Source organism: Otolemur garnettii, unplaced genomic scaffold (genome assembly GCF_000181295.1).
Source record: "Otolemur garnettii isolate 467f Iridium unplaced genomic scaffold, OtoGar3 scaffold00083, whole genome shotgun sequence".
NCBI lineage: Eukaryota > Metazoa > Chordata > Mammalia > Primates > Galagidae > Otolemur > Otolemur garnettii.
This window is the reverse complement of record NW_003852478.1, coordinates 5,456,298-5,467,484: the sequence shown is the minus strand read 5'-3', so window position 1 is coordinate 5,467,484 and position 11,187 is coordinate 5,456,298. Positions and strand designations below refer to the sequence as shown.

The following is an 11,187-nucleotide window of genomic DNA, read 5'->3' as shown; positions in this document are numbered from 1 at the left end:
AAAACAAATCAACAGAGATTGAGACAAAGCCACAGACAGCTGGTGCAAGTATCTGGTTCAAGGATATAACCTGCAGGCTGCCTACCCAAAGCATCCTCCCCAACCTTCTTCCACCCTTGCAAAAACCATATCCTGTATCAGAAGCTGAAAAATGCTGGACTTTCACTTTCTCAGCTTCCTTCACAACTAGCAGCAGCATGAGATCAGTTTGAGCCAATGACATTGAAACATCAGTCTCCAAAGTGAGCTTCTGGAAAAGACTTCTCTCTGTTAAGAGGGAGTTGTAAGGAAATACACTCCTTCTCTCACTCTCTTACACAGGCCTGATATCTGGTGCTGCAGCAACCGGCTTGTAAACATGAGGAAATGAACTAAATATTCAAAGCCAAAATGCTAATCACAAAGGAAGAAAAAGATACAAAGAGCCTAGATCCTTAATGACATTATTTAGCCACTGCATCACCTTTAGAACCACCTATTTCTAGACCTCTTGCTACTGGACAATAGTTAAGTCCTAAAATTAAAGCCATTTCTAGTTGAGTATTGTTACTTGCCAAATGCTTCCTACCTGATTTAGTACCAGATCATCTTAAGGTCAGTTCAAGACAGGCTGAATTTTATATTACTGAGCTAGCAGAACTACTAGCTATTAAATATTAGCTCTAATTAGCAAATGATGATCGAGATGAGGAAAATGCAAAATATATATACACATAAACACACACGTATATATATTATATATAAAATAGCCAGAAAGAATGCAATAAGCTAGTAAGAGCTGCTTGAAACAACTTAAGATTAAAAACAGAAAAGTAGGCTCAGCGCCTGTGGCTCAAAGCAGCTAAGGCGCTAGCCACATACACCTGAGCTGGCAGGTTCGAATCCAGCCCAGGTCCACCCAACAATGATGGCTGCAACCCAAAAATAGCTGGGCATTGTGGCTGGCACCTGTGGTCCCAGCTACTTGGGAGGCAGAGGCAGGAGAACTGCTTGAGCCCAGGAGTTGGAGGTTGCTGTGAGCTGTGATGCCACAGCACTCTACTCAGGGTAGAGGCCTGAGGCTCTGTCTCAAAAAAAAAAAAAAAATAGAAAAGAAATAGAAAAGGGGATAATGATAAATTTGAAAAAATATGATCAAGTGCCAATAGGGGCACTTCTTGGAGGCAGGAAGAGAGGAAAAAGAGAGTAAATATACAGAAGTCCTTTAAGGTAGAGGAAATAAGGAAGGCTGGCAAAGTTATCATAGACATTAGACATATCGTATCTGGGTAGGGGGTAAGAAGCGTCCGTTTAAACCCATAGCTAAATTCACAATGAAGGACCTCCCCAGTGGTAGAAAATTAAAGAGCAACCTAAAAACCAGAACGGAAAGTATAAGCTGATATTTTGTGGGAGCCTGGCGCTTTAGGGGATCAAGGGAGGGGGTGGCACGTCTGTAAAGGCACCTGTCCTTTAGGGTGTAGCTGAAGAAAAAGATAAAGACTTGACCGGATTCGTATTTTCTTTAACACCACCTTAAAGACAACTACAGCTCTTGTATGTTTTTCAACCTGATCATCTTAATTACCCTTTGTAAGAGCAAATTCCAAAATTAAAGGCCCTTTTTGTACATATTTACATATTACAAAGGGTTTCCTGGACATTTCACCAGAGGATTAAGTAAAATATGACATATAAATGATTTTCACAAAAAACATTGTTCAATTTTTCAGATATCATTAAAAGATCAACTAAGTTTGCAAATTCAGTACACAGGGGGTGCCAAAAAATATGTACACATTTCAAGAGATCTTGTTGGAAGTAAAATCTATTATTCCCCAAAAGTGTGTGAACTGCAGGTAAAACGGATAAACGCAGCATGTCTACGTACACTTGACCAGTAACATTCAACTCTGAAAAGTAATACATAGATAACATCTCTTAAAATGTGTATATGTTTGGGGGGGGGCACCCTTTGTATTTGTAACCATACCAAATGGTTTCCAAACGTTACTAATTCTTGGTAAAAATCTCATCATTAGGGTTATTATAATATTCTTCTAGTGACTAAGTTAACTAGAGACTAAGTTATCATCTAAGCTAATCTCATAGCCATCTAAATGACAAATTTTGGAGTCATTGCCTGTAAATAACAAGGGGAACAGAAGATGTGATGTTCAGGAAGTCATCAGTCTCAGTCAGATTGAGAGGAAGGTTGCCAGTATTAGAGAAGGAATCACAGCCTGGAGCAAAAAAACAAAACAAGGAAGCAAGCAAGCAAAGGGGAAAACTCCTAAAGGTCTGGCTCTTTAAGCCGTTTACCTTCCTCTTTGTCTTCATGTGCTTTCCAAGCTTCTTTGGAAACTGAAGACATCACCATTTTCCCTTTGTTCACCTTCACATTTCCATGCTTGCCTTATGAATGGAACAATTCCCACTCTAAATTCTGCTAAGCCGCTTCCCATTCACTTCAAGAGTGTCTTTTTTCAAAGAAGTCCCCTTATCCTTGGGAAATCCAAATAGCCCAAGAAATACCAATACATCGTTAACAGTTTATCATCTTCACAAGGGTTACAGCCGCCTACACTGGCGTTCCCGTATTTAAGACTCAATGTCTTAACGTAGTGCTTACATACAACACACCATCCTAAAAGCTGCTTCAGACTGCGTTGCTTCTTGAATGTTTTCCCATAACCCGTGTGCGAGGTGGCTCAAGAATAGGCATTTATTCTACAAGTACTGCCACCAAATGCAGGAAAAAATAATTAACTTGGGGATCAAGAACCCAAGTGTGGGAGGACTGTGCTTGGCTTGGACTCTCCCTCTCCAGCTGATACAAGGAGAAGGGCTGGGGAACCGCTTCAGTCCCAGGGGACTCGAGCACCTCCCGAGAACGCACTCGAGTCGGCCAGGGAATAAAGCACGAGTTAGCCGAGCAGGGAGGTTCCGCGGACGCGCTGCATTCTGGGACTCGTTTCCACAGTTACCCACGTGCACCCAACCCAACCGCGGCCCGGCGCGGCTCGGACTACAAGTCCCAGAATTCCGCGGAACCGCCTTTCCCCTTCTCACCGACGACTGGAGCCAGACCCTAAAGGAAACCCCTAAAGCGCCCTCCCCTTACGTCTGGGAGAAGTCGCGCCCCCCCCCCAGGCGCTGCGCTGGGCTTCAGGACCAGCCCTCCCCGCAGGGAAGAAGGTCCCAAAGCACCAGCCTCCATACCTGATAAGACAGAAATTAGACAACTGCGTCACAAACTGCCAAACCCACGGGCTGCCGGGGACCCTGACACCTCCCTTGCGCAAAACCCCCCACCCTACCTTCATAGCCTGACCCCTCCAGATGTCGCCGCGGAAAACACGCAGCCCGCACCCCTGCCCTGCCCCCCAGTCCCGCAGCCCGAGCCCGCGCCAGCGCTGACCTCGCTTCCCGCCGTTCGGGGGAGGAGGGACCGCGGCCACCGCCAACCTTGGGGCATTTCCCCCGTCCTCCACTTCAGCCCCGCCCCCTCCTTTCCCCGCACCCCGAAGCTGTGAGCTCCCACTCCAGGGACCGTGCCTAGCGGGAGGGAGGAAGCACTTCCCCCCAACACGCAGTCCGGCACCCTCCCCCCAGCCTGGCGCCGGACAGAATCTGGACATGACAATCCTACCCCTACCCCAATCTCCCCTTCCTCCCCAACTAGCTCTTCACCCTTACCTCATCTTCTCAACCCTTCCTCCAGTCTGCGATCCCAAACACTCCCCCCCTTTTTCGCCTCTTCCTTTCAATTGCCCTACCGTCCCAACACCTGCCCCATCATATTAACCCAGTATCTTCCCCTCCCACCACTGTTACCCCCCACCATTCCAATTTTCCTCCCGCCTGCAAGACTCCCCAACTATTCCATCACACCCCAATCCCTCCCACATCTAGCTCTCCCGTTACATCAGCCTTCATCCTCCTGCCTGCTCTCCAGCCCCTCTCAGCCGCTGTCCCCATTCCCCCACCCCATTGTTTCCCCCCACCCCCAACATCCAGCCCTTCCCATTGTCCCCGCCCCCGCGCTCCCCTCGCACTCACCCGCCTTTCTCACGGAGCCGCCTGCACTATTCAGACCCTCGGAAATCCTCACCCCTGCGCCCTGCTCACTCCTTCCCTCTCTCCCCCGCCAGTGCCACCCCCCCAGCCTTGCCCGCTAGAGCCCGCCGTTGCCTCCACCTCCATTCACCCCGGACACTCCAGTCCCGGCCCCTCATCGCACGTCCCGCCCCCCCTTCCCCCAACACTGAAATGGAGCCAGTCCCCACCCCCCTCACCTCCGCCCTCCCCCGCAGGCCGGCCCCTTCCCCCCACGCCTGCCACCGCTCCGCGCCGCCCGCAGCGTCACCGCCCGCCCCGGCCCCGGGAGGGGAAGGGGTGGCCCTCGGGCAGGGGTTCCCGGCGCGATTCGGGACAGGAGGCGTGGGGCGGTGACTGTGGGAGCCGAGTGGCGAGTGCTGGCAGCCGCCCGGCCCCTGCCCGCTCGCTCTCCGTTACTCACTGACAGCGGCAGCATCCGAGTGCATTTTCGGGCAGCTCACACCCCGCTCGCCGCCCAGGCTCCCGCGCTCGCCTCGCGGTCCCCCCACCGGCTCACCGCACCTCGGCTCGGAGCTGAGGACCCGCCGTCTGGCACGCCCAGCCCGCCCATCTCGCCTTCTCCATTGGCTCTCCGCCGTTGAGAGACCGCCCCCCCCGCGACTCTCATTTGACAAAAGGAGTGCTGATAGCGCCGTCTAGAGCAGGCAAAGAGGCCCCGCCCCCTTGGGTCCGATGCGATTGGTCCGGGGGCCTGGTCTCCGTAACGCCCCCGGCGGAGGCCACGCTCTGGAGGAGCAGGTTGGACCTGGCTGCTGTCAGTCACCCCCGGGGGTCCGAGAGCGCGTGTAGGGGCGAAGCTAGGGAATTGGTCCACCTTGACCCTGAAACCCCGCCCCGTGGCGGGCGGGATTGGTGGAGCTGGAGACCAACCGAGAAAGATGGGTCGGTGTCTGAAACAAAGCATGCTAAGTGTTCCCCAAAGAACCGAGGAGGTGAAGAGCAGTTAGGGCAGCCTGTATCTCGCTGCTCGAAATAGGGAAGTCAGCCCATCCCAAAGCCTGGGGCGATGCGTCCCGTGTCCCACCGCTTGCCCCAAGCCTCAGAGTCCTGCCAGCGCCGAACTTGGACTGGGACTTCTTTTTCCAGCTGTTTCCTACCGCAGGAAACTGGATGAAGAATTGCCGTGTCTTCATTCCTAGCAAACCCTCTGGTGGCGAGCAAATTCCCGTTTCTCGTACAACAGTCCATCCTCTTCCCACTTTGGAAATTTGCTTGTTTTCCGGAGTCACCTCCCTCGTCTCAAATGAGCTAAAGAGTCTCTGAATATTACAGGCATTGTCCGTCATACACGTCTGTGTGCTACGGGCAGCGTACAGAAATCCAGGGCCACCCTCTGAGCTACGGAGTCAGTCTGGCATGCCCACAAGTCCGCGGGGGGTCACCATCCCACGAAGGACAGCCTGCATCATCTAAGAAAACCTAAGTCATCAATGCGGGGAGTCCGTCCAGAAAACGAAACCGGCTGTAATTTGGCCAGGGGAGGAGTTAATTTGGGTGAATTCTTCCTCGAAGTCAAGAATTCGCACCATTTTCATGAATTCTGTCCTGTCTTTTCAGTGCTTGAAATCGACTCATCACACTTACCATGTCATGATAACGGAATAATATTTGGAGATAGTAACAGAGGGCCCTCCACCACCAGCAGCAACCCCAACAACAATAGCCTGAGGCCCTGCGGGCAGCCTCAGAGAACGGAAGACACCCCAAACTACACGACAAAACGAGAAGTCGCTTTGGTTTTAGATTTCTACAGCCAAGGCTTTTGAATTTCTTCTGAAATTCAGGTTTCAGATAAATGTTACACCAAAAACAAAATATTTGAGAGAAATAGCTCACACAAACCAGTTCCTATGTCCTACAACATTCTCATTGTAATATACTCTCTCTGAATCCCTAATTTCTCTTTAATTACATTCTTATAGTTTTATTTTTATCATTCAGACATTCCTGAATCATTTTATCTAAATGCAAAATTTTAGAATTGTACCTGAAGTTATTTATTATTTACTTCAGTTTCCTTCTCAAGACAAGAAACTCTGATAGAACGTTCCTACTAGTCACCTTCAACGTGGTGGAAACAGCCACTGGGCAGTGATGGGTAGGTATCTCCGGACTCTGAGAAAGGTGATTCCTTCTTGGACAGATCTAATGAGATTGTCTGCTCTCACCCTGAGCAGGCAAGCTGCTCCTGCAATCTTTACACCACTTATGTTTTCAGCTTAATCTACATCTAGAAAATAAATTATATGTCATTGTATACAAGTTCCTGACCTTTTGTGCATAATATTTATGTGAGAGTTGTTTTTTTTTTTTTTTACTGTTTATTATGGTACTTCAAGGATTGAAACACCTGTTATTTTACACAGAAAATAGCTTGCTTTTTAAAACCTCTACATTAAAATAAGCCCATAATTAATTTGTTTTAGTTAGACATTGCTATATTATTTGCAGCAAACTTTATAATAATGTATATAGCTGGGTGTGGTGGTTCATGCCTATAATCCTAGCACTCTGGGAAGACAAAGTGGGTGGATTGCTTGAGCTCAGGAGTTCAAGACCAGCCTAAGCAAGTGTGAGACCTCATCTCTACTGAAAATAGAAAAACCATCAGGATTTGTGACAGATGCCTGTAGTCCCAGCTACTCTAGAGGCTGAGGCAAGAGGATCTCTTGAGCCTAGGAGTATAAAGTTGCTGTGAGCTGTGAAGTCATGGTACTCTACCCAGGGCAAGAAAGTCAGACTCTATCTCAAAAAAAACCAAACCAAACCAAAACAAAACAACTATATACAGGGTGGACATAAAGTTCATGTGCCATTTACTATGTTAAATTATTTTAAATTGCACACGAACTTTATGTCCACCCTGTATACATATTACAATGTATACGATGACTAAGCTGTATGAAGGATCCGCCAGCTGCTTTGTCCCTGGCTTCCAGCACTCCCCTAGCAGATCCATGATATACATGAAAACTTAAAGATGTACAACCTCTCTTATTCCTCACCATTGCTTTCAGTTGGGCCACTATGATTATTTTCAAGTAAACACAGACTTTGGGAGTAATTTACCCAGCTCTTTCTAGTGAGTTGGCTATAGCTTGAGGATTGAGAGGCAAAGCTTGCTCTTAGTCTGTGAGCCTCACAGCCCCAAACATTTTCTGAATAATAAAACGAGTATAGTAAAATGACGACATAATGTTCTGCAAGTATTCCCTGGTCATTTTAATAATACACACGATTATAAACCTTTGCAGTCAGGAAGATCTTTTTTTTTTTTTGGCTGGGGCTGGGTTTGAACTCAGCGACCTCCAGCATATGGGGCCGGCGCCCTCCTCCCTTGAGCCACAGGTGCCACCCAAGATCATTATATTTATCTTCTTATTTCCCTAGCACCTAGTACAATGCTTTCCAATACAGTAGTAGGAACTGGTAAACGGTTCCTTAAAGTGAAGAATGTTGACTGTATGTGACATTGTAGATCTAGAAAGAACTTTGGCAATTATCAAATGCACCTTCCTTATTTTAAGAATATGAGACTTGAGGGTCAAAGGAGTTAAGTGTCTGTCTAATCTGAGTCACTGGGCTAGTTAGTAGCAAAACAGTATTTCAACTCAAGTTTCCCAGTTCCTATTTCAGTTCTTTTCCCCGCACTATACTGTCCAATGTTAACACTTCAAATTCCAAAGATGGGTAAACTACTCTCCCTCCCCACTTGGAAGTTATCATACCAAGACAGTGCAAATTCTATACTCCACAGTTGGAACATTGCCCTTTTTTATGAAATTCAGTATAATACAACATTTCAATTTTTTTCTTATTGGTAGCATTCCAAAAGAACATGATTCCTGTGGGGATGTTCGCTGAGATATAGTAATGTCATAGTTCTGTGCATTGATTTTCAAATCTCTGGAGAAAAATGAATTTAGTGTCTTGGGACTGTGATGGGTAGAGATAGTTGAAGAGGCAGACTTAATGCCATTTCATTTCACCTGGTTACTGCTTTAAGGTAATAGTAAAGCAAATCACCTCATGTTAATGATGCCTAATTTAACTGGAAGTTTTTCTATTTCATTAGTTGTACACTATTAATTTTAATTCAATATATTTCAAAACACCTTAGAATTTGGTGTGGAAAAGTCTGGTAAGAGAAAGAGCAGCAGAGCTCTTCAATAACATTTAAACTTTCTCCCAGATTCCACAAATCCCATCATACCATGTTTGCCCTGCATGAGTTGGGGTTGGGGGTACAGAATAGAGAACAGCATAGTCCTCAAGACTGAAATGAAGTTGGGGCTGCTCAGACAGAAAAATCTTACCCTGGTTAAGATTTGAAGAGAATAAGCAAGAACACGTGGCGGGAGGAATTAATTTGCCCTTAGATTACAGTCAGAGCGTTTGTGGAACTCTTCTAGTTATAAAAAGTCAGGCTAAGTAAGTTTCCAGGATATGGAAATGAAAATAAACCAAAAAAATTAAAAGTAAATGTGTCCATAGAGGGCAGACTAATTTATTTTTTCAAATTCAGCCAACTGAAAATTTGCTATCCCAAGTGATAACTCACAACTTTTTTTCTTAATGCATCCTGTGTGACAGGTCCTACTCTTTAACAGTGCTATGCTAGTAAACTCTGCTGCCTAGCCACACAACAGCCAGTGGGGTACTAATATTATCCTCAATTTACAGATAACTGAGGTTTAGAGAGCTTCAGTAATTATTAGCTCCCTAGCTAATAAGGAAAAGTGCCCCTGCATAGCCAGACTCCCTGTGTAGATGCTCCTGGACTGAGCCTAGTTCCCTCCCTTTTTAACCAGACTGACATATGTCCCTAACTGCCTCAGAGATGACTCATAAGGACACAGTCATATAGGTGTGATGTGGCTTTTAAAAGATAATGAAACCAGGCCCCTTTCTAGGGATGAACGTCTAGCCACGTGGGCTGCCCTTGTGGATATATACAGTGGAACTTCTGTAAGCTGGCCACCCAACGGACTGTCACAAACTGGTCAACATACAGAGGTGGTCAACATAAGGAACTAGGCCGACTGTACTGATATGTACATGTGATGCATGTCCAGTCTATAAAAATTGGGCCAACTTAAGGATGTGGTCAATGTGGGGAGGTGGTCAACTGCGGAGGTTCTACAGTACTATGAAAAATATAAGTCAGAAAGCTTATTTCCAGGTTACTGAATTCTTATCTATTTTACCTTTTCAACCTTACTTCAGCAGCAACTCTCTACTTTATAGTATATTCTTAATGAGATTATTTATCCAGAGTTACCTCTTGAGGCTCTGCTGAATATTATTCTCTGCTTTGGTATCACTGAGAACAGAAAAGTTCAGTCTTGCTGGAATTAACATTTTAACCAATGAGGGTTATATTACTGGGTTTCACCACTTACGCTTTTAATGACAAAGAATGTCACTGTGACATACATTGTTTTTCACATTCGTACATAAAACAGTTTTGCAAGTAGCCACTGCCAAATGCTACTCTTGGTTTCATTTGCAAAACCTGCATATAGTCAGGTCCCAATCATCAGGTTAACGGAAAGATCCTAGAGGTAGATGTTGTCCTCACTGTGCCAAGGAAGACGCCCTCTCCTCACCCTGGTACTGACTAGCAAGCTGAAAAGATGACATTGTTTGCCTCCTATCATCCATCAGCTTTCTTCCCCCCTATTTTACCCAGGAGGTCAGAACACTGAATTTTAAACACAAGCAAGTGACCTCTTCATAATCAGTACAGGTTACTTTATATAGAATTGACACACCTCTGTAACGCAGGCTTACGGGTATTCGAGGGACTTCCGCTTTTATCATAACGTGTATCCCCCCAAATAAAAAACTTTAACAGAGGAAATTAACAAGAATCTTCTGGAATTGGCTCTTCTCTGGGCTTGTTAGCCTTGGAAGCACTTTTGCCATTTTTCTCCAGAGGCAGAACACAGTCCTCCTAGAGCCAGATGGCACGGATTAAAATGCCCCACTGAGACCACCGCAGCCTCCTCTCGGAACCATGAACTACTCTTCCCAAAATCTCTTCGCACAGACCCACACAGTGCTCCCCCCAAACTATGAGACGCTCAAGGAAGAGCACGAGGTGGCCATGCTGGGGACGCCCCCCCAATCCTGCTCCCTCTGGGATCCACATCCATGGTGAGACCGCTGTGCCCGACCAAGTCGTCTGGTCCCTGTTCAACACTCTCTTCTGCCTGGGCTTCATAGCGTTCGCCTACTCCGTGAAGTCTAGGGACAGTAGATGGTGGGCGACCTGGCCGGGGCCAAGACCTACGCCTCCACTGCCAAGTGCCTGAACACCTGGGCCCTGGTCCTCAGCCTCCTTGGGACTATTATGCTCATCATCATCCCGATGATCGTCATCCACTGGCGTGGATAGAGTGGAATCCCTGTCAAGGCTGCCGATGACCACCCGTCACTCCACGCTTTCTGCTCTGTGCCAGCCCTGTCTGGATCCCCTTCATGCAGCTGTTTATACTCACACCCCTGTCCACAAAGGGCTTCAATAAAGTGCACACACTCCTGAAAAAAATAAAAATAAAAAATAAATAAATGCCCCCACTGGCTCCACAACTTCAGAAGAAATTATCTCTCTATGCTTTGGTTTCCTCATCTGCAAAACAGCAAAAAATAATAGGCTCTACCTCATAGGGGTATTGTGAGGATTAAATGAATGAGTGTAAGTAAAGCCCTTAAAAATGCTGGCACATGGTAATGATGCCCCATTAACAGTGCTGTTGGGTGGAGGTTGTGACCCTTTACAGTTCGTCACATTCCTGAATAAACCCTTCTCCATCACATCCTGCATATCACCCCAAATCCTTCTTTGCCTCTAAGCTAGTGCCTGGCTCTACAGTCGCTGTGTTTTAGTAGCTGGCTCCTTCCCTCCCTGGGTTTTAGAGCTTACAGTGAACGCTGAGTTAGGATGCAAAAGCATCTTTCACCAGACACGCCACCAATGTGAAAGTAGCCTGGCTCGAAGCAGAAATGCGGGACCTTACACGGTAAAAATGAATATCCAGTATCCGGGGCATGTTGTTCAAACTCTCTGAAAATGAATTTAAT

The 11,187-nt window shown here is 46.7% G+C and overlaps 1 protein-coding gene and 1 pseudogene across 1 annotated transcript in view; one reads left to right on the top strand and one right to left on the bottom strand.

Annotated features, from left to right (window-relative positions):
- Positions 1-4,185, bottom strand: part of DCUN1D4 (defective in cullin neddylation 1 domain containing 4) — a 77,677-nt gene extending 73,492 nt beyond the window's left edge. Inside the window, 2 exon segments of the mRNA XM_012808103.2 lie at positions 4,042-4,131; positions 4,134-4,185. Of these exon segments, the coding sequence (XP_012663557.1) occupies positions 4,042-4,131; positions 4,134-4,185 (142 nt within the window).
- A 5,935-nt stretch (positions 4,186-10,120) lies between these two features.
- Positions 10,121-10,501, top strand: LOC100941159 (annotated as a pseudogene).
- The last annotated feature ends 686 nt before the right edge of the window (positions 10,502-11,187 follow it).